This window comes from Oryctolagus cuniculus, chromosome 9, assembly GCF_964237555.1.
Source record: "Oryctolagus cuniculus chromosome 9, mOryCun1.1, whole genome shotgun sequence".
Taxonomy (NCBI): Eukaryota; Metazoa; Chordata; class Mammalia; order Lagomorpha; family Leporidae; genus Oryctolagus; species Oryctolagus cuniculus.
Genome location: NC_091440.1, coordinates 122,467,681 through 122,491,182, shown reverse-complemented (window position 1 = coordinate 122,491,182; position 23,502 = coordinate 122,467,681). Strand labels below are relative to the sequence as shown.

The 23,502-nt window shown below is 44.4% G+C and overlaps 1 protein-coding gene across 16 annotated transcripts in view; it reads left to right on the top strand.

The window, feature by feature from the left end:
• Window positions 1–23,502, top strand: part of DNAI7 (dynein axonemal intermediate chain 7) — a 138,581-nt gene that overhangs the window by 11,675 nt on the left and 103,404 nt on the right. For 13 of the 16 annotated variants that reach the window (XR_011379032.1, XR_007921066.2, XR_007921064.2 and 10 more), the window contains exons 4-7: window positions 767–868; window positions 14,447–14,584; window positions 17,255–17,401; window positions 22,751–22,854. Coding sequence is in view for 9 of the 16 variants with exons in the window: in XM_070049509.1 (XP_069905610.1) it covers window positions 767–868; window positions 14,447–14,584; window positions 17,255–17,401; window positions 22,751–22,854 (491 nt within the window). In the remaining 7 variants the exon portion in view is untranslated. The remainder of the gene's footprint in view (window positions 1–766; window positions 869–14,446; window positions 14,585–17,254; window positions 17,402–22,750; window positions 22,855–23,502) is intronic. The other 3 variants (XR_011379034.1, XR_007921065.2, XM_070049512.1) reach the window with 1 other exon arrangement.

Sequence of the window (23,502 nt, the reverse complement as noted above, 5' to 3'; positions counted from 1 at the left end):
TCTTCAGTGTATTCTTATGGGAAGCTAGCTCCTCTTCCTCCCATGCCCCTGAAATTAGCACAGCACGGCGCCACTGCTTGATTTGTGCCAAGGCACCAGTATCCTTATACCACCTTTCACTGCCAGTTCCAGCATGAACACCATGGAGAAGGCAAGTGAGGTCTCAACAGAATTATGAAAATAGGTTTGGGGACTGGTGCTGTGGCAGAGCAGGTAAAGCTGCCACCTGCAGTGCTGGCATACCATATGGGCTGCTTTGAGTTCTGGCTGCTCCACTTCCGATCCAGCTCTCTGCTGTGGCCTGGGAGGGCAGTGGAAGATGGCCCAAGTCCTTGGGCCCCTACACCTGTGTGGGAGACGCAGAAGAAGCTCCAGGCTCCTGGCTTCAGATCAGCCCAACCCCGGCCTTTGTGGCCATTTGCGGAGTAAACCAGTGGATAGAAGATCTGTCTCTCTCCCTGTCTGTTTCTCTTTCTGCCTCTGCCTCTCTGTAATGCTGCCTTTCAAATAAATAAGTATTAAAAGAAAACAGATTTGTCCATACATATCCTGAATGATTTCTGATGACCCACTGAGAGTCTAAACATCTTTTCAACTCACTTTTTCAGATGAAATGTTTGGGAATTATCCAGTTACATTCAAACTCATTTTAGAATTCATTTCGAAACTATACTTACATGCTTAAGCAAATAACTTTTAGATGTTACTTGTGAAACATAGAGCTAAAATTTAAGAGGAGATCAACCTATATATCCCTATGTATCAGGATCGACAAAGGAGAAGAGAAGAACTTGAGGAACTTTATTTGTTAGAGGCGTGTTTTCCTGAAGCAGAGAAATTGAAACAAGAGACTAGATTGCTTTCTCGGGTAAGACTGATTTCTTTCTTTTCTTTTTTTTTTTTTTTTTTTTTTAGGGGTGGAGCGGGGTGGAGTGTGTGTGAGGTGTTAACATGTTTGTTACCACAAGAGGGAGCTGTACGATAGTGTGCATTTTGATACCATACCTATTTAAAACAAAAACCTTTTTGATCTAACAAATCTCTTGCCTTTGGTGAAGTAACTTGATATAACTGTAGAGAGATGTTTGTCAGTACCTTTGAAATGTTGATATCCCTTGACTGGTACTCAGTTGTTGGCAATCTATGCTGGCATGCCTCATTTTATTGTTTCTTATTGTGTTTCACTGATAATAAGGTTTTAACAGATTGAACATTTGTGGGAACCCTGTGTTGAGCAAGTCTATTGGTAACATTTTTTCAGTTGTGTGCTACTTTGTGTGTTTGTGTGACATTTTGCCAATTTTCATAGTTTTTGAGACTTCCCCGTTTTTTTCAGGTTAGTTGCAGTGACCCATGATCAGTGACCTTTGGTGTTACCATTGCAGTTGCTTAAGGGTGTCACACACTGTGTCCCACAGTGACAAACTTAGTTGATAAATTTTGTGGGTGCTCCACTGTCGGGCCATGACCCCACCCCCTCCCTTCCCAGGGGCCTCCCTTTCTCCTGCAACACAAGAATACTGAAATCAGCCAATTAATAACCCTACAGTAGCCTTGAAGTGTTCAAATGAAAGGAAGGGTCACACATTTCTCACTTTGAAACAAAAGCTAGAAATGTCTAAGCTTAGTGAGGATGCACGTCAACAGCTGAGGTAGGTCTCTTGGACCAAACACGTAGCCGGATTGAGAATGCAGAGGAAACCAGAAGTGCTGTTGTGGAGAACACACACATGGTGAGCAAAACAGCCTTACTGCTGGCAGGGAGAATGTTTCAGTGTTCTGGAGACGAGATCAAAGCACCTGCAACTTTCCCTGCGGCCAAAGCCTAATTCAGAGCAAGACCCTACCTCTCTTAAGTTCCATGCAGGCTGAGAGAGGTGAAGAGGCTGCAGAAGAGAAGTTTGAAGCCAGCAGAGGCTGGCTCATGAGGTCTGAGGGAAGAAGCAGTCTCCCTAACATAAAAACTTGTTAAAAAGAATTTGCTGGAGGTCATAGATTAAGACTGGGTATCGGGCCGGCGCCGCGGCTCAATAGGCTAATCCTCCGCCTGCGGCACCAGCATACCGGGTTCTAGTCCCGGTCGGGGCGCTGGATTCTGTCCCGGTTGCCCCTCTTCCAGGCCAGCTCTCTGCTGTGGCCAGGGAGTGCAGTGGAGGATGGCCCAAGTGCCTGGGCCCTGCACCCCATGGGAGACCAGGAGAAGTACCTGGCTCCTGCCTTCGGATCAGCGTGGTGCGCCGGCCGCAGCGTGCTGGCCACGGCAGCCATTGGAGGGTGAACCAACGGCAAAGGAAGACCTTTCTCTCTGTCTCTCTCTCTCACTGTCCACTCTGCCTGTCCAAAAAAAAAAAGACTGGGTATCTACCCTGGGCCCAACAGACTAAACCAATAGAGTCTAATAGTAACTGAGCTCTGGGTGGTTGCAGAAGCACCCTCTCCAATGAACTAATGAAGGCTGTAAGCAGTTGGCTGGTTGTTTGACAAAATGTAACCAATTAAGTTGTTTTCTGTGCCGCCCTTGGTTTTTCTGTAACTTCTGTCCACCGGTGTTGGTGGCTGGAGTTCTTGGAACCTGCCTTGGTTCTAGGAACTGTTTGGCTCATCATTCATGTGGTGTTTTGCTTCGTTTTTCATTGCTCAGGTGTACCCTACTTGACTTAATTGGCCTGAGTATTTTCTTTTTTAACAGTGTGGGCTAGTTGACAGGATACAAAGCAAAACAGACCCCGGAGCGTCAGGTGACCAGGCAGACATACCCACTGGGTCTGTTGTGCCCACGGTGTTCCTCCTGCCTCTGGGCATTGTGGGTAGGTTCTATCTTGGATTCTGAAGTTCCAAGGATTTGGGTTTTGGGTGGAGTTTGTTTGAGCAAAGTTTTGGTGTGGATTGAGGGCCGCAGGGCCAACCAGAAACTAGATGGGATTCACTAGGAACAGAACTGGGTCTTGTAGAGAGGCCTCAGGTGCCCATTTGGGTCAGACAAGGAAGAAACCAGACTGGGCTCAGGAGGTCAGTACAGTCACCAGAAGACAGGGAAGCGTGTATCCAGCTGGGTGGAGGGAGTGTAGGCCTCCATCTGTGGAACTCTGCCCAGGGTTAGGCCTGTGCTGCGAGCGAGCGCATTTGGGCGCAGGCAAGGGTCAGTTTGTACTGTGAGAAAACACATGGCCTTTCTGGGATCTGTGGGGGCTGCCTGGATGACACAGAAGCTGGACTGAGTCTAAGGTCTGGAGTTCCTCTCTGTGGTGCTGCTGTCCGTTTCATGTCTAAGAATTCCCGGCCCTGGTACTATTTTTTAAAAAATCGCTCAACCTTACCAGTTACAATTTGGAATTACAATGGCCACAAAGAGAAAGTTTTAGTTTGCATGAAAGTGCTTACTAGTGAGGCTTACTACAAAGGGAAGGATTAAAAAACCTTGTAGAAACAACAAGATGTGTTTTTAAATTAGTACACAGAGGCTTTTAAGAGACTAAGGAGGAAAAAAAAGAGTTCTTTGTAGAATCTGAGTCCTTCGATTGGTGGGTCTGCTTCTTTAGGCACCTTTGTGCTTTGGTTAAAATGTTAAGTTCAGAGCAATAATTAAGGTATTTCAGTCTGCCCTGAACTCAGTAATTTAATTAATTAATTTGTGTGTGTGTTTTGTTTTGTTTTTCTGCTCAAACTCTACTTAATGCCACTGGCCTAAGGGACTAGTCCTTTAAATCAGTGCAAGGTGAAGCAGCAAGTGCTGGTGTAGAAGCTGAAATGAGGCTGTCTCTGTGGCTCCTTGTTGATGGGCCTGGGAGAGCTCTCTGCTGTGGACTCAGAAAGTAATGGAAGATGGCCAAGTCCTTGGGCCGCTGCACTCATGTGGGGAAACCCAGAAGAAGCTCCTGGCAAGCCCTGGCCCTTGAAGCCATTTGGGGAGTGAACCAGCAGATGGAAAATCTCCCTCTACCTACGGCTCCTCTCTGTACCTCTTTCAAACAGATCTTTTGAAAAACTGAAACCAATTATCTAAAAGATCCCGCTAAGTTAATTGAAGGTGGCCACTCTAAACAAATTGTCAGTGTGCACGGAGCAGCCTTTTATTGGAGAAGATGCCATGCAGGGCTTTAGTAACGCTAAGGAAGGTAATGCAGGGCTTCACACTTGCAATGACAGGTGGACTCCATTGTTAGAGGCTGATGCAGCTGGCGGTTTTAGTTAAAATCAGTGCTCATTTAGCATTTTAAAAACCCTAAGACCCTTAGGAATTACTTTAAATCTATCTGTGCTCTATAAATGGAACAAAGTCTGGATGGCAGCATATCTGTTTACAACATGGTTTGCTGAACACCTTAAGCCTGTTGTGGAGACTTACTGATGAGAGTAAAGATCCCTCTCCAGGTGTTACTGTCATTGACAATGTGCCTAGTCAATCCAGAGCTCAGATGGAGATGTGCAATGGAACTAATGACAACATCCATTTTGCAACCCTCAGATCAAGGAGTAATTTCAACTTTTTTTCAATTTTATGACGGACATAAGTAGAGATTCTTTATTCTAGACCAAGTAAATAAAAAATATTCTGGAAGGATTTTACCATGCTAGGTGTCATTGAAAATATTTCAGAATCATGGATACAGGCCAGAATGAAATTAACAGCTGTTAGGGAGAAGTTGATTAGAGATCATAGATGACTTTAAGGGGATCAAGACTTGCATGAGCAAAGGAGTAGTTTGTTGAGATACAATTTATTTCTGATAGAGAGGCTGTGAAAGCGGTCAGGGACAATGACAGATTTGGAATATTAGGTAAATTGACTTAGTAAAGCAGTAGCAGGATTCAAGAGGACTGATTCCAACTTTGAAAGAAGTTCTGTTTCTAATATGCTATCAAACAGGACTGTGTACTACAGGGAAATCCTTGATGAAATGAGGAGTCGTTGCTATCTTATTAAGAAATTGCTACAGGGGCCAGTGCTGTGGTGTAGGGGTGAAGACACTGCCTGCAGCACCGGCGTCCCATACAGGTGCAGGTTCAAGTCACGGCTGCTCCACTTCCAATCCAGCTCTCTGCTATGGCTTAGGAAAGCAGTAGAAGATGGCCCGAGGCCTTGGGCCTCTGCAACCGCATGGGAGACCTGGAAGAAGCTCCTGGCTTCAGATTGGCGCTGCTCTGGCCATTGAGGCCAACTGGGGAGTGAACCAGTGGATGGAGGACCTTTCTCTCTCTCTCTCTCTCTCTCTCTCTGTCTCTGTCTCCCTCTCTTCACCTCCCTCTCCCTTCACCTCCCTCTCCCTCCCCCTCCCTCCCTCTCTCTTCCTCTTTCCCTCTGTCTCCCCCCCCCCCCCGAATCTCTCTCTCTCTCTCCTTCTCTCTGTGTGTAACTCTGGCTTTCAAATAAATAAAGAAATGTTTATTTTAAAAAATTGCCACAGCCACACCAAACTCCAGCAGCCATCAGTATTCAAGACCTCCACCTGCAAAAGTCTAACTGAAATGGGGCCAGTGCTGTGGCGCAGCGGGTTAATGCCCTGGCCTGAAGCGCCGGCATCCCATATGGGCGCCGGTTCTAGTCCTGGCTGCTCCTCTTCCAATCCAGCTCTCTGATATGACCTGGGAAAGCAGTGGAGGATGGCCCAAGTCCTTGGGCCCCTGCACCCCTGTGGGAGACCCAGAAGAAGCTCCTGGCTCCTGGTTTCGGATCGGCACAGCTCCGGCCGTTACAGCCAGTTGGGGAGTGAACCATCAGATGAAAGACCTCTTTATCTCTCTCTGCCTCTCTCTCTGTGTAACTCTGACTTTCAAATAAATAAATAAATAAATCTTAAAAAAAAAAAGTCTAACTGAAATACCAAATGATCATTAGCTTATTTTTGGCAGTAAGGTGTATACATTTTAAACTAAGGTATATGCATTTTTGTTTTTTTTATTTATGTACTTATTTGAAAGACAAAGAGCTCTTGTGCTGTGAGTTCTGAAGCCAGGAGGTCAGAATTCAACCCACACCTCCCACATGGGTGGCAGGGACCTATGTCCTTGAGCCATCATCTTCTGCCTCCAGGTTGCAGAGAGCTGGACTCGGTAGCAGAGCTGGGGCTGGAACACCGGCGCTTGACGAGGGTTGTGAGCCTCTGAACACTGGATCTTAACCTCAAGGCTAAATGGCTACGCCTATTTCCAGTTTAAGTGACACATAAAAATGACACGTTTATGGGGTTCCATACGTGATATTTTGATACACCTATGCATTGAGTAGTGTCCTCAAACACTTAGCGTTTTTTTTATGGTGAAAACGTCAAACATCCCTACTTTTTCTGTGTATACTTTTCATTATCATTATCTGTAGTCACCCTACTGCGCCAACACAAGAAGTTGTTACTCCTGTCAGCCTGTGACTTAGTATCTACTGTCATTCATGAGCACTCTTTCCCCCACCCCTCGCTCTCCTGTTGCTGATAACCATCGTTCTACTTTGTCAGATGTACTTATTTGAAAATCCAGATACAGATGACATTATGTGGTGCTTGTGTTTCTGTGCCTGGCTTATTTCACTTAATCACCTTCATTTCTGTCCGTGGTGTTGTAACTGACAAGATTCCATTCTTTTTTTTAGTACTGAAGAGTATTCCACTGTGTATATGTTACATACTACACTTGATCCATTATTTGGACCCTGAAATATTATTTCCATTTCTTGGCTCTTGTGAATAGCGCTGCAGTAGACTTGGGAGTCTAGCTGTCTCTCCAACAGACTGATCCCCCCCCCCCTCCCTTGGGTATATACCTGATAGTTGGATAACTGGATTATGTAAGTTCTATTTTTAGGATTTTAAAAAACTTTACATGAGAGAGAGACAGAGGGTCATCCATTCACTGGTTGACTTCACAGATGTCTGCATAGCTGGGCAGGCCAATGCCAAGAACCTGGAACGCAGTCTGAGTCTACCATGTGGGTTGTAGAGCCCCAAGTACTTGAGCCATTACCACCAGCCCCCAGGTATGCATTAGCAGAAAGCTGGAATCAGAAACAGAGCCAGGACTCAATCCTAGGCACTCTGATAAGGGATGCAGCATTTGAAGCAGTTACTTAACCACTAAAACAAATGCCCATCCTTCTATTTTTATTTTTTAAGGAATCTCCATACCTTTTTCTTCAGTGGCTATTAACTAATCTGCATTTCTAGCTGCAGTGAACAAGAACTTCCTGGTGTTGCCAGCACTTGTCATCTTTTGTCTCTATGATAATAGCTAACCTAGCTGGAGTGAGCTATTCCCATGGTAGTTGTGATTACCTTTTCTTTGATTTAATGATTTTTTTTATTTATCTTTTGGTCTTCTGTATGTCTTTTTTGAAAAATTTCTGTTTAGATCCACTGTTAAGTTTTTAATTGGATTGTTTGGACTTCTGTTTTTGAATTTTGCTATTGAGTTGTTTCATGAATTCCTTAAAAATTCTGTATATTGGCCGGCGCTGCGGCTCAATAGGCTAATCCTCCACCTAGCGACGCCGGCACACCGGGTTCTAGTCGCGGTAGGGGTGCCGGATTCTGTCCCGGTTGCCCCTCTTCCAGGCCAGCTCTCTGCTGTGGCCCCGGAAGGCAGTGGAGGATGGCCCAAGTGGGTTAAGCGAGATGCGTGCATTGAGTCCTGGCTACTCTACTCCATGCGTCTGGTCCAGCTTCCTGCTAGTATGTGTGGCAGCAAATGATTGCCCAGATGTATGGGTTCCTGTCACCGCGTGGGAGACCCGGGTGGATTTCCTGTCTCTTGACTTCAGCCTGGCCTAGCCGCATACTTTTGTGGGCATTTGGGGAATGAACTGATGGATGGAAGATCTCAATCTCTGTCACTGCCTTTCAAATAAATATTTTTTTAAAAAAACATACATTGTGGCCAGCGCCGCGGCTCACTGGGCTAATCCTCTGCCTTGTGGCGCCAGCACACCGGGTTCTAGTCCTGGTCAGGGCGCCGGATTCTGTCCCGGTTGCCCCTCTTCCAGGCCAGCTCTCTGCTGTGGCCTGGGAGTGCAGTGGAGGATGGCCCAAGTGCTTGGGCCCTGCACCCCATGGGAGACCAGAATAAGTACCTGGCTCCTGCCTTCGGATCAGCGCGGTGCACCGGCTGCACGGCGGCCGTTGGAGGGTGAACCAATGGTAAAGGAAGACCTTTCTCTCTGTCTCTCTCTCACTGTCCACTCTGCCTGTCAAAAAAAAAATTCTGTATATTACCCCCTTGTCAGATGATGACCTGCTAATAGTTTTCACATTCAGTAGGTTGTCTCTTAACTGATTATTTCTGTTGCCATGCAGAAGCTTTGAAATCCCATTTATTGGGGCTGGCACTGTGTAGTAGCCGGAAAAGCCGCCACCTGCAAGGTTGGCATCTCATAGGGGTGCTGGTTCGAGTCCTGGCTGCTCTACTTCCAATCCAGCTCTCTGCTGTGGCCTGGGAATGCAGTAGAAGATGGCCCATGTCCCTGGGCCCCCGTATGCACGTGGGAAACCCAGAGGAGGCTCCTGGCTCATGGCTTGATACTGCACAACTCTGGCTGTTGCGGCCATTTTGGGAGTGAACAAGCAGATGGAAGATTTCTTTTTTTCCTTTTAAATGGTTATATACAATATGTATGTGGTTATTTTTTTTTAATTTTGTTTGAAAGAGTTACAGAGAGGCAGAGGCAGAGAGAGAGAGATACTCCATCTGCTGGTTCACTCCCTAGATGGCCGCAATGGCCAGAGCTGCACTGATAGGAAACCAGGAGCCAGGAGCTTATTCTGGATCTCCCATGTGGGTGCAGGGGCCCAAGTGCCTGGGCCATCTTCTGCTGCTTCCTAGGCCACAGCAGAGAGCTGGATCGAAAGTGCCACAGCCAAGACTTGAACCGGTGCTGTGTGGGATGCCGGCACTGCAGGCAGCGGCTTTACCTGCTACACCACAGCACCAGCCCCTCGAAGACTTCTCTGACTCTCTGCCTCTCTCTCTGTAACTCTGCCTTTCAAATAAATAAATAAATCTTTAAAAAAGAAGTTAAAAAAAATTCCATTTGTCTACTGTTTGTTTCCTGTGTTTTGGGAGTTTGATCCAAGTGGTTTTTTGTTTTGTTAACATTGATTTATTTATTGTAAAGGTAGAGTGATAGATAGAGAGAAAGATAGATCTTCCATCCACTGGTTCACTCTCTAAATGACTATTGAAGCTGAAACCGGACCGGGCAGAAGCCATGAGCCCAGAACTCTGTCTAGGCCTCCCATATAGGTGCAGGGGCCCAAGCACTTTTTCCATCTGCTGCTCCCCCAGGCACATTTGCAGGAAGCTGTACTAGGAATGGAGCAGCTGTGGCTCAAACTGGTGCCCATTTGGGATGCCAGCATTGAAGGCAGCAGCTCGACTCCCTGTACCACAATGTTGGGCCCCCAGTGTGTGTTTATATCATGAGTAAGGTCAGAGGTCTGGAGCAGATGTTTGGTGCAGTGGTTATGCCACTCGGAATGCCCCATCCCATATCAAAATGTCTGATTCAAGAACTGGGTCCCCGGCTTCTGATCCAGGTTCCTGCTAATGTTCACCGTGGGAGGAAGCAGATGATGGGTCAAGTGTTTGGATCTCTGCCACCCATGTGGGAGAAATACATTGAGTCTTAGGCTCCTGGCTTCAACTTGGCTGAGCTCTGGCTGTGTGGGTATTTGGAGAATGAATAGTGGATGGATGGAAGATACTTCTCTGTCAGTCTGTCTCTTTATCTAACCCCCTTTTTCCCTTCCTCCTTCCCTCCCTTATCCTTCTCTCTGCTTTTCAAATCGAAAATAATTTTCAAAAGGCCAGTTGGTTGGCTATAGATGCATAGATTCACTCATGATGTCTCTGTTCTGTTTCATTGGTCTGTGTGTCTGTTTTTGACAATACTATGCTGCTTTAATTACTGTAGCTTTGTTGTATATTTTATGCTCAGGTATCATGATACCTCCAGCTTTGTTCTTTTTGCTCAAGATTGTACTAGCTATTGAGGGTCTTTTGTGATTCTCTACAAATTTTGATAGTACTTTTGATTTCTGTGAAAGATAGCATTGATTTTTTTTATAGGAATTTTTGTGTGGTGGGAGGCATTTAATGGGGGTTGGGGGTGTCTTCTGAGGTTATCGGGTGTTCCTGACATCTGTGTGCCCTCCCTTAGCAGTCAGTCAATGGCCAGACCCTCGCAGGCAGGAGCAGCCAGCTGGGCTGGGGCTCATGAACTTGGGTCCCTTGACAACAGTACAGGAAGCCAGGCACCAGGGCCTGAGCTGGTCCCAGTAATAGGCCAACAGGGATGGCCACAGCAGCTGGGTTGAGATGCCAGTGACCCCCAGAGACTTTCCCCGGGGCAGGACAGCCCCAGAGGTTACAAGCACGTCCCTCTGAGGCACCAGGGGGGTGACCGTGGGCTGCCTGGGTCAAGATTGAATTTATAAGTCACTTTGGATAGTGTGGACATCGTAATGGTACTGGTTCTTCCAGTCCATGAATGTGAGATGTCTTTCCATTTTTGGCCTCCTCTTCAATTTCTCGTATCAGTGTTTTATAGTTCTCAGTGAAGAGATCTTTCACCTCTTTGGTTAAATTTATTTCCAGATGTTTTTTGTTTGTTTTGTAGCTGTTTAAAATGGTTGGAGCTTCTTCCCATTCTGAAAGACGTTAGCTATTTGCTTGACATAGGACCTTTATTTTGTTGTGGTATATCCTTCTAGTATCTAATGGGTTCAGCTTTTCTGTCGTGAAGAGATGTTGATTTTATGAAATAACTTCTGTGTGTGAGTTAAGATGGTCATGTTTTTACAGCCTTGGTTCTGTTGGTATGGTGTATTACATTTACAGATTGAAATGTGTTGAGTCATCCATGCATACCTGGGGTGAATCCCACTTGATTGTAGTGAATCATCTTTTTAATATACTCTTAGATTTAGTTTACTAGTATTTTGTTAAAGATTTATTTATTTGAACAACACAGAAAGAAAGATATTTTATCTGCTGGCTCATTACTCAAATGACTACAACAGCCAGGGGTGGGCTAGGCCAAAGTCAGGAGCTTGGATTTTCATTCTGGTCTCCTACCTGGGTGGTAGGGGCCCAAGTTCTTGGGCCATCTTCCACTGCTTCTCCAGGCACATTAACAGGGACCTGGAGGAGCAGCTGAGACTTGAACCCAGTGGGACACCTGTGTTGTAGGCAGCAGCTTAACCTGTTGCACCACAGCTGAAGCCCCAGGATCCTTCTGTTTTATGAAAAGAATATTTACTTGGGAGGCAGAATGACAGAGGTAATGAAAGAGAAAGAGATCTTTGCTCTGCTGGTTCACTCTCCAAGTGGCCACAACAGCTGGGGGTGAGTCAGACCAAAGCCAGGAGCAAGAAACTCTGTCCTGGTCTCCTGCGTGGCTAGCAGGGACCCAGACACTTAGGCCATGCTCCACTGTCTGCCCAGCCACACGAGCAGGAAGCTGGATCTGAGTTCAGCAGGGGCTTGAACCAGCGCTCCGGTTTGGGATGCTGGTATGGTATGCTGGCATTTGAATCAACGGGTTAACCCGCTGTTCCACAGTACCAGCCCTCCTCCTACCTTTTTCATATAGTCGTTGGTTGCTGAAAACTTCCTTTGTGTTACTGATTTTATTGCATAAGTTTTTGGTACGTTTTTAAGTTTCTTAACTCTTTCTTCATCACTTGGTTGTTCAAGAATCAGTTGACTATCCATATATGCATATACTTGCCAAGTTTTTCTTGTTATTGGTTCCTAATTTTGTTGCTTTACGATCAGAAAAGATAGTTAATATGACATCAGTTTTTAAAACTTTATTGAGACTTGTTTTGCAGCTACCATAAGTGACCTCTTCTGGAGAATGTTCATTTGCTGTTAAGAATGTGTGTGCTATATCTGTTGGATGGAATGTTCTGAAGGTGTCTCCTTGGTTCATTTGGTCTAGGGTAGAATTTAACTCTGATATTTCTTTCCTTCCCCAACCCCCCACCTCTTTCTGTAGTACTTGTCTGTCGCTGAAAGTAGACTGTTAGACCCCAAATACAATAATAGTAGCAAGCCATATTGCTTCTTTTAGGTCTATTAGTATTTGTTTTATATATTGGGGTGCTTTGATAATGAAGTGCCTACATATTTGCAATTCTTGATCTGCTGAATATTCCTTTATGCATCTTGAATGGAACTCTTCATTGTTATATAATGACCCTCTTTGTCTCTCTTCACCGCTGTTGATTTAAAATCTATTTCATTTGGTAATTCTGCTTTCTTTTGTGTTCCATTGGTATGGAATATCTTTTTTAAAAAAAGGTTTATTTCTAAGAGTCATAATGAGAGAGGGGTAGCGGAGAGAGAGAGAAAGATCTTTTATGCATGGATTCACTCCCCTGATGGCCACAATGGCCAGCGCTGGGCCAGGTCAAAGCCAGGAGTCTGATTCCTTTCTTTATTGCCTGTCTCAGCATGTTAATGTAGTGGCTTTTTAGATGTGAATGGCTTACGTACCTTGTTGGCAATACTGGAGCATGCTGAACGTATCTGTAAAGTCACTGCTTATCCGTGAGTTTCTGCCTTCTGATGTGTTCTTCTTACTTATTATCATTTCCTCCTTTGAGTTGGAAGACTCCCTTCAGCAGGTCTGGTAGGACACTGCCAGTGGTGACGAATCTCAGCTTTTGTTTCCCTGAGAATGTCTTTATGTGAAGGGTAGCCTTGCTGGGTGTGACTCCCTCGCTGGCCGGCAGCGTTTGCGACAGTGATGGGAATGCCTGCCTCGTTCTCCTCCCTCCTAATTGTTGAGGTTCCTGCTGAGGATCCTCTATGTGTTGCATGCTTCCTTTCTCTTGAAGGTTTGAGCCTCTCCACTTTAAACTAGAGAGAGCCTGATTAAAATGTCTTGGAGTAGACCGGCTTGAGTTGAATTTGGCTACTTCTGACCTTGTGTTTAGATGGTTGTGTTTTTCTTTAGATTTGAGAAATTTTCTGTTAACACCCCCTTTGAGTATGCTTTCTTCTCCTGTGACGTCCTAAAGTCCCTCTTGACCTCCGTAAGTCCTTGCATCCCCAGAAGTGTTCTTAGGTCCCTTGGCTATATTTCTCTTCTTTTTCTCCTCTGACTGTATTTTCTACCAGGCTGTCATTGAACCCACTGGTTCTTTGTTCTGTTTGATCTCTTCTGCTGTTGGTCTGCTGTACTGTGTTTTTAACTTTGCTTAGAGTATACTTTTCAGATTAAGAATTTTGGCAATTTTTATTTTTAAATTTATTTATTTATTTTTAAAGATTTATTTATTTATTTGAGAGTCAGAGTTACACAGAGAAGGAGAGGTCTTCCTTCCACTGGTTCACTCCCCAGTTGGCTACAGTGGGCAGAGCTGCTCGATCTGAAGCCAGGAGCCAGGAGCTTCTTCGGGGTTCTCCCACGTAGGTGCAGGATCCCAAGAACATGGGCTATCTTCCAGTGCTTTCCCAGGCCATAGCAGAGAGCTGGATTGGAAGTAGAGCAGCCAGGACTTGAACTGGCGCCCATGTGGGATGCCGACACTGCAGGTGGTGGCTTTACCCATTGCGCCACTGTGCCGGCCCCTGTGCAATTTTTTTAAGTCACTTTCAGCTCTATTACCTGGGTAGCATTCCCAGCTCCTGGCTTCAGCCTGAATCCAGGGCTGAGTTTTGCAGGCATTTAGAAAGTAAGTAATCTAGTGGATGGGGTGTGTGTGTGTGTGTGTGCGCGCATGCTTGCATGTGTGTATCTATATTTATAAATAAATACATTTTTTAAAAGAGAAATTTCTCCTTTGTCTTCCAAAAAATATTTTGTTGCCAAAAATTTTGGGGGGCTGCCCTTGTGGCATAGTGGGTTAATGGGCTATCTGCAGTGCCAACATCCCATATGGGTACCAGGGTAACTACCAGGGTCGGCTACTCTGCTTCTCATTCAACTCCCTCTAATGCCTGGGAAGAGCAGCGGAAGAAGGCCAAGTGCTTGGGCCTCTGTACTGTGTGGGAGACCAGGACGCAGTTCCAGGCTCATGACTTCGGTGCGGTCCAGGCCCTGCCGTTGTGGCATTTGTGGGGTGAACCAGCAGGGGGAAGATTGATCTCTCTCTCTGTCTCTGTTTATAGTTATCTAACTTTTTTGAAATCTGTGCATAGTTTTGTTATAAACACATTTCTATGAACTTTCTGAAGACTCACCTTAAGTAAAATAAGGCCAACTTGTATCTTAAATAGAAGTTATTTTGCTTGAAATATTGTTGTTTGTGTATTTAAGGTTAGAAATTACTTGGATGGAAAGGAATCTGGTTACTTTGCTCATTGAGTCGGTTATTCGGTATATATCAAGTAACTAGTTCAAGTATTCAAAAGCTTTTCTTTAAATTAGGAAAACTGGATGATGAGAATTTATACTTCCAAAAATTAATGTTTGAAGGTTTATACTGAAGATTTAACTATTCTCATCCCCCAGTGGAAACACTATATTCAATGTGACGGGAGCCCTGATCCTTCTGTATCGCAAGAATTGAACACTTTCATTACCTTGTGGGAAGAGGAAACAAATGAGACCTTTGAGCAAGTGATTGAGAAGAGTAAGCTGGTACTAAGTGTAAGTACCGCTGCATGATCCTGTCTCTATGTATTTGTTACCTATAGTCTGATTCTAAAATGAAAATCTGAATGTCTATTTGTCATATATATATATGCACATATATATATATATATATACCTATATATACATATATATATATCAGGGGAAAAAGCCACTTCTGCAAAAGGAGATAAGTAAGTATGTTTTGCTCATGCTTAGCTGTCGTCTTCCAGTTAGTTTTAGAACTTGAAGGTTGTTATCCTGGCAAGAAACGATACTTTGGAGTTTGGTGTTTTGAGCCCCAGCATCACAAGGCATCTGTCAAAGCTGGAGCTATTCAGATGCCAGTGGTTCATCAAACAGTGTTCTTGCCTCTGTCCACGCCGGTATAGGAACCTGGTGCTCTGCAGTGAGCGTAGAGGCCGTGGGAAGTAGCACTGGAGTTCACAAGTATTACATGAGAGACACACAAAGAGGTTGAAATAGAAATGAAATCAAGTTGCATTTGGGAATAGCATTGCAATGGATAATAAGAGTCTCATAGTGAACTACAGTTGTATTCGGAGACTGTGTGTGAGGAACTTTTGAAAGGCAAAATCGGGAGGCATGTACAAGATATTTTGAAACCACTGTCTTTGCCCACATTGATGAATACCAGTCAGAGACTGCATAGAGAGGTTCGGCAGATGTTCTTGTAGAACGACTTGGTGTATAAAGTTGGGATGACCTTTGGGTAGAGTTAGGCTTCTGGCAGGCTTTGATCAGAAGAGACTCTCGGGCAATCATGCCCAAGAAATCTTTCTTTATAACCTCCAAGCTTTATTTTTTGTTAGGGTTGACCTAACCATTGATGAACTGAAAATGTGAAATATAGAACAATAGGGAAAAATGGGAAAAGAATCAAGAGGCAAAAGGTGAAAGTCATCAGAGCAACAGGAAACTAAAGCAGGAAGCCACAAGAGGAGCAGCAAGAGTTGGATAGCTGTAACAGAAGGAAATGGTCCCATACTAATTTCAGAGCTTTCAATTTCATTTAGCAAACGCACATGGCACTTAATCTATGCAAGCCTTTGGAAATGTTTACTTTCTTTTTTTTAAATTTATTTATTTACTTTAAAGAGTTAGAGAAGGAGAGGCAGAGAGAGAGAGAGGTCTTCCATCCACTGGTTCACTCTCCAATTTGCCACAATGGCTGGAGCTGTGCCGATCCGAAGCCAGGAGCCAGGGGCCAGGGGCTTCTTCTGGGCCTTCCACACGGGTGCAGGGGCCCAAGGACTTGGGCCATCTTCTGCTTTCCCAGGCCATAGCAGAGAGCTGAATCAAAGGTGGAGCAGCTGGGACTTGAACTGGTGCTCATATGGGATGCCAGCTCAGCAGGCAGCTTACCCACTGTGCCACGATGCCAGCCCCTGGAAATGTTAACTTCTCTAGTTCTCATAATTACATTGTGGGGTAGGCACCGTTGACTGTCAGTTTACAGATGTGGGAGGTGAGGCACAGAAGACACTGCCCCTAAGGGGTGGGTAGTGATTCTTGCTTCAGTTAATGCTTCTGCTGCCCCCCCCCCCCCACCAGGCCCATTCATAGGGAGCTGGATCTGAGGTGGAGCCGACAGGACTGGAACCTGTGCTTGTATGAGATTCCAGTGTCACGGGCAGTGGCTTAACCTGCTGTACCACGATGTCAGACCCCATATACTGCCTCTCTTAATATTGACAGTTTTCTATATATTATCTAGAATTTAAGTGTTCAAAATTAAATTCCGCCAGTTACTAGTTGTCCTTTAAGTATGTCATGCCTCACTTTCCTTATTCATACCATAGGCAGAACAGTAGTATCTCTCTCACAGTTACAGCAATGCCAAATTCGAACATGAGTATTTACAGTAGTCCCTAGAGCCTAATAAGGACTCGGTAAGCATCAGTAGTGTCAGTAGTTCTCCTCTTCTTTCCCGCTGTTCTCATGTTGTTACTATTCCTTGCTATGCTTTAGAAATGCTTTGTCCCCAAAGGTTCATGTGCTAGAAGCTTGGTGCCCCCTGTGGCAATATTGCGGTGGTGTAACCTCAAGAAGTGGAGGCCTGGGGAAGGTTACTGGGTGATGGGGCTCAACCCTCATGTGTGGATTAATGCTGCCCTGCAGATTGGGTCAGGTACTGTGGGTTAGTTCCCTCAAGGGTGGTTTGTTAGCAGCAACCCTAGTACCTTCCCTGAATCCCTTTTCTGCAAGTGAACCTCTGACACATTCTCAGGCTGCTGCGATGCCATGGGCCACGAGGGCCTCACCAGAGACAAGCAGATGCCAGCGTTGCAGACCTGTATCTCCAGCAATATGATCTAAGTAAACTTGTCATCAAAGTGTTCAGTCTCCGATGTTCTGTTACAGTCACAGAAAACAGAGCAAGACCTTCCTTTTCCACAGAGTTAAGTAATGACAAGTCGTGACTCGTACACCACCTTGCTAACCCAAGCTCTGTTTGACATAGTTAAGAATACTTACAAGGGAAGTTTTGAAGGAGATGTTTTATTTCTCCATGATCTCAAGATACAGAATAAATGCTGGACAAGATTCTTAAATGCTTTCCTGAATATAAAATGTTACTCAATTCAAAAGTGATAGACCATGTCCTTTTTTTCTCACTTTCCCTGTGACTGTTTTACTCAATGTAAGCATTCTTTGACTTTATAGTTAATTGAGAAATTGAAGCTAATTTTAATGGAAACTCCTTTGTATGAGTTGGAAGATAAAACTATAAAACAATACCAAGGGTCAATTCTACAACTGCAGGAGCTCCTTCATCTGAAATTTAATGTGGCTACAGAAATACTTCTCAGGGTGAGTGTGATTTTGCTAACATTATTAAATTTTGAGCCTGAATTTTTATCCTGTATAATAGTACCATATTGTTATTCTTTGAAACATTAAGTTTATGGGACAGCTAGAATTTAAGACACATAGATTTATCCAGATCTAACAACTGTTAGTGTTTTATTTTTTAAAAACCAAAACAATATCAGTATACATTCTAGTTTTTCTTTTTTCTTTTTAAAAGATGTTTATTTGAAAGAATTAGAGAGAGAGAGAGAGAGATCCTCCATTCTATGGTTTGCTGCCCAGATGGCTGCAATGGCCAGGGCTGGGTTAGGCCAGAGTCAGCAGCCAGGAGCTTCCTGCAGGTCTCCTACATGGGTGGCAGGGATACAAGTACTTGGGCCGTCTTCTGCTGCTTTCCCAGGCACATTAGCAGGGAGCTGGATCAGAAGTGGAGTAGCCGGGACTTGAACCATAACCCATATGGGATGCCAGTACTGCAGGCAGTGGCCCTACCCACTATGCCACAGTGCCAGCCCCACATCCTAGTTTTTCTAATACTGGCAAAGATTTATTAAGTTCATTATGAAAACAAATTTACAAAACATAAATTATATAATCACTCTAGATAGATCAATTATCTCAAAATCACAGTTATTGGGTTTTTTTTCTTTAACATTTTATTTTGGAAAACTATATTCAGATGTGAGGTTAAAATAATAGTGCTATGAAGCCTCATAGTCCTTCCATCTAGGTTTGATGGCCTTTAGCTTTGTTGACTATCATTGATACACAAAAATCAGTTGTTATATTGTAATATTTTATGTTTATATTTTCCCTTATTATTTGAAAATTGTCAGTATTATGACACTTCAACCCCAAATACCTCAGTTCTACTGATCAAATTTGATTTGATCTAATGACTAGATTTGATCTAATGATCAAATAGCCATAACATCAAAATTATATGTAATAAAATAACAATTTCATAATTTCTTTTAGTATCTAGTTTGTATTCATATTTCCTCTAATTTTCTATGAATGTCTTTTGTAGTTGGATATATTGTATTTCTTTTTTTAAAGATTTATCTGTTTGAGTTATTTGTCTATATGAAAGCATTATAGAGAAAGGTAGAGGCAGAGAAGAGAGAGAAAGGTCTTCCATTCTCTGGCCCACTCCCCAAAAGGCCACAATGGCTGGAGCTGAGCCCATCTGAAGCCAGGAGCTTCTTCAGGGTTTCCCACGCAGGCTCAGGGGACCACATATCCGAGCCACCCTATACCGCCTTCCCAGGTACACCAGCAGAGAGTTGGAATTGAAGTGGAGCAGCCAGCACTCAAACGGGTGCCTGTATGGGATGCTGATGCTATAGGCCATGGCTCTAACCGCTGTACCACAGCGCTGGCCCTGTTTGCTCTGGTTTCAAAATAAGAAAATAATCTACAGTCATAGATTGCTTTTTGATATTTATCTGTGAGTTTCTTTTGGCCTAGAACAGTCTGCTGTATTTTTCTTAATCTTTTAAAAAATTTATTTAAGGTATGCAAATTCCATGTATTTCATGTATACAGACTTAGGAACATAGTGAGGGTTCCTACCCTACCCTCCCTTCCACCCATACTCCCACCCTTCTTCCTCCTTCCTCTCCTAATCCCTCTCTTGATCTAGTTTGTTTGCTTTATACTTACTTATAAGATTAACCATACACTAATTAAAGAGTTCAGCAAGTAGAAGAAAAAAAAAAAACCGCTGTTCAGGGCTATAAACAATCATCAAAGCTCAAAATGGCAATTTCAGTCTTGTGCATTACGTTTTTGGCAAAACATGGTCTTTGTATAGCTTAGAATGTGTTCTAACTGGGGCCATTATTGTGTTGCAGCTTCCCAAATGGGTATAGCCACTGCTTACAATGCTGGCCTCCCATAGGGATGCCAGTTCACATCCTGGCTGCCTCACCTCTGGTCCAGCTTCCTGCTGTGGAAGAAGGTCCAAGTGCCTGGGCCCCTGCCACCCATGTGGGAAACCTGAATAGAGTTCCAGGCTCCTGGCTTTGACCTGGGCCAGCCCCAGCCGTTGTGGCCATTTGGGGCATGAACCAATGGATAGAAGATTGGTCTTTCTCCCTCTCTATAACTCTGCCTTTCAAATAAATAAATCTTTTTTTTTTCTTTTTTTTTTTTTTATTTTGACAGGCAGAGTGGACAGTGAGAGAGAGAGACAGAGAGAAAGGTCTTCCTTTGCCGTTGGTTCACCCTCCAATGGCCGCCGCGGCCGGCGCGCTGCGGCCGGCGCAGCGCGCTGATCCGATGGCAGGAGCCAGGAGCCAGGTGCTTTTCCTGGTCTCCCATGGGGTGCAGGGCCCAAGCACCTGGGCCATCCTCCACTGCACTCCCTGGCCACAGCAGAGGGCTGGCCTGGAAGAGGGGCAACCGGGACAGATTCCGGCGCCCCCACCGGGACTAGAACCCGGTGTGCCGGCGCCGCTAGGCGGAGGATTAGCCTAGTGAGCCGCGGCGCCGGCCATAAATAAATCTTTAAACAGCAACAACAGAGTTCTAATTATAAAAGTACTGCAAAAAGGCTTCACTAAGCTTATTACTGTATTATAGCTTTGCAACTATGTAATGTACATTGTAGACAAAGACAATGAAGAAATATATTAGAGCCGGCGCCGCGGCTCACTAGGCTAGTCCTCCACCTCTGGCGCCGGCACACTGGGTTCTAGTCCCGGTTGGGGCGCTGGATTCTGTCACAGTTGCCCCTCTTCCAGGCCAGCTCTCTGCTGTGGCCTGGGAGTGCAGTGGAGGATGGCCCAAGTGCTTGGGCCCTGCAACCCATGGGAGACCAGGAGAAGCACCTGGCTCCTGCCTTCGGATCAGCGTGGTGCACCAGCCACAGCGCGCCAGCCGTGGCAGCCATTGGAGGGTGAACCAATGGCAAAGGAAGACCTTTCTCTCTGTCTTTTTCACTGTCCACTCTGCCTGTCAAAAAAAAAATTTTTTTTTGGAATAGAGAGGTGTGAACCCTTTAACTAGTTTGGCTTTTTCAAGATTATTTTGGCCATTATGGACCCGTTGGACTTCCGTATGCCTTTTAGGATAATTGTAATTTCTGCAAAGAAAGCAGAACGGTCACAACAGAGATATTAGGATTATTAATCAAGATTGTAAGGATCAGCACCGAGGCATAGCAGTAAAGCCACCGTGTGCAGTGTTGGCATCCCATATGTGCACTGGTTCAAGTGCTAGCTGCTCCACCTCTGATCCAGCTCTCTGCTATGGCCTGGGAAAGCAGGGGAAGATGGCCCAAGTCTTTGGGCTCCTGCACCCATGTGGGAGACTTGGAAAGAAGCTCCTGGCTCCTGGCCTTGGATCGGCACAGCTCTGGCCTTTGCGGCGGATTGTGGCATGAACCAGTGGATGGAAGACCTCTGTCTCTCTTTGTCTCTCCCTCTCTCTGTAAGTCTGCCCCTCAAATAAATAAATAAATCTTTAAAAATTTAAGTGGAATAGATACAGTAGAGAAAAGACTTCAACAATACTATAATGATAAATTTGAAACAAATATCTGTATGAATCAGGTTTCTGTCTGTTCCATAGAAAGGAGCCAGGACTATTTGGAATAAATGACCAATTCAAGGTCAGAGGCAAGAAAAGTGAACCGTGAGGCTGGATTATCTTAGTGTGCTGCAAAGCAAGTAAATGCTCAGAGACTAATAATAGGGTCATATCCAAGGGATGGGCACTAGCTCAATGAGGCTACCTTAACCAAATCTGGATTAATTTGAATATCAGAAAGAATAACGACATAATTAAAATGCAGTGAATGAATAAAAATTTTTCAGTCTATCAGATACTCCAAAAAGGAAGGGGGAAGTGGATTGTGGGGAGAGCAGCTATCACATTTTTTCAATCCCCAGTGTAGTAATTGCTTTAGAGAAGGTCCTCAGTGGTTACCTAAATGACTAGGTGAGAAGGTGAGGGACACATCAGTGACAGAGTGTCAGAGTGTTTGTCCTCAGTTTACTAATCACTTGGGGAAATGTACTGGCAATAGGGTCATGTGGTGGTCAGACACCTTCATCAAGTGCTCACCTCCCATAAGTAGTAGTGAGATACCATAGGCATTCTGATAGGACGAGCTGTGAAGAACCTAACGGAGTGTATGTTGCTTTCCTGCTGAAAATGGTTGAGGTGAATCTAATTAAAAGCCCCTAGATCTTCCCAGGTGGGAAAATTAAGGGACTAAAGGAGAAAGTTAAACAATACCATGAGGAGAGAATCATACTAATCCACAATGGGGAATAGTTCACGAAACCGCTGTCCTGGACTTTTAAAAGTTACTATCACAGGCCGGCGCCACAGCTTACCAGGCTAATTGTCTGCCTGCGGCGCTGGTACTCCAGGTTCTAGTCCCAGTCGGGGCGCCGGATTCTGTCCCGGTTGCCCCTCTTCCAGTCCAGCTCTCTGCTGTGGCCCAGGAGGGCAGTGGAGGATGGCCCAAGTGCTTGGGCCCTGCACCCGCATGGGAGACCAGGAGGAAGCACCTGGCTCCTGGCTTCGGGTCGGCGCAGCGCTGGCTGTGGTGGCCATTTGGTGGGAGAACCAACGGAAGGAAGACCTTTCTCTCTCTCTTTCTCTCTCTCTCTAACTCTGCCTGTCCAAAAAAAAAAAAAAAAAGTTATTATTCAACCATGCTATGTTTTCTGTGATATCAACTTTTTAGAAAAATTGACAATATGTGTAACCTCCAAAAGTGTTTACCTAACAACTCTACACGTGCTGACCTATGCAGACCCTTTATGAGAGCTGATTTCTTGAGCTGCAGGCAGAAAACTAAGTAAGTGTTTATGTAATAATTCTTAAGACCGTTTCTTAAATTACATGTTTAATGTGTATGGAACTAGTAAAGCACTTAACTTACCGGGATCCTATAAACTGGATGTTTTGTTTCTAAACTTTATATTGAGAAATAGGCTAACTTTGACACTATCAACAGTTTTCATTTTAATAAGATGCAGGTAGGGAAGCATGTTGATGTGTAGAAAGAAAAACCTTGATTCTGATGTTAAAATTAAAGAGTGGTGTAATAGTATTCCACAGGTATTACTGGGGAGTGTAGGAACAACATTAATCCTTGGACATTTTAAGAGGAAAATGAGTGGAAAAGGGCAAGCTGCATTTAATTAAGTAAATACACATGAATCCTTTGGAAACTTAAGTTCTATACTATTTTAACTGACCCTTTCTAACCCAAGATATTCTTCTAGGTGGTTATTGAAAAGAATCCAATATGTAGGTAATGCACTAACTTGTACAAATTGTGTAATGTATGAAGTCTCTGCCGTTTATTATGTTCTTTCTTTCTCACAGCACGCGAGTACTTTAGCAGATCTGGACAGTGGAAATATGGAAAGGATCATTCACGGGGAAAACCTCACGCTCTACATTTGGGCGAACCTCAAGAAGAATCCAAGGTACCACCTGGGTGACAGACTCCATCAGGTGGACAAACGTTAGCCTCCTGCATTTTGGGCAGGTTCCTGTTGAATTACAGTAGAGTGTTCTTGGAAGGCCCAGGTTAGGAAATTAGCCGGCTAGGGCTTGAGTCACAGACCTGCAGGCTGATGTTAGGGAGGTCAGTTAGTCTTGATGAGCTTTGGTGTGCCATCAGAAAAATGCTGTGTTACTTAGTAAGATTGAATTGAGGATTAAATATGCATAAAATGTCATAGCACAGGGTCTAGTATAAAGATCAACTCAATGAATTTCACGTTTCCCCCTTCACTCATTGAACCCCTCTTCCTGCTGAAGGGGTAGAAGAAATGGTGGATGCTTTCCACTGAGCTATCTGGAATGCACTCTATATATATATGAAACCCTGTGAGCCAATAAAAATAACAGGCTTTCATGTGGTTGTATTTACACATTTAAGTGATAATTGCCCAATTGTCTTAAAGAACTACCTCTCTGAAGAATGATAGAAGTGACAAACCCATGATCATTTCGTTACAGCTTGACCTTAAACAACTCAAATCAGTTGAATTAGTGTGTCAGAGTTTTGGGGAAATGACTAGGCTACAAGTGAGGAAGCTTAGGTTTTGGTCCTGTCTCTGAAAAGACTA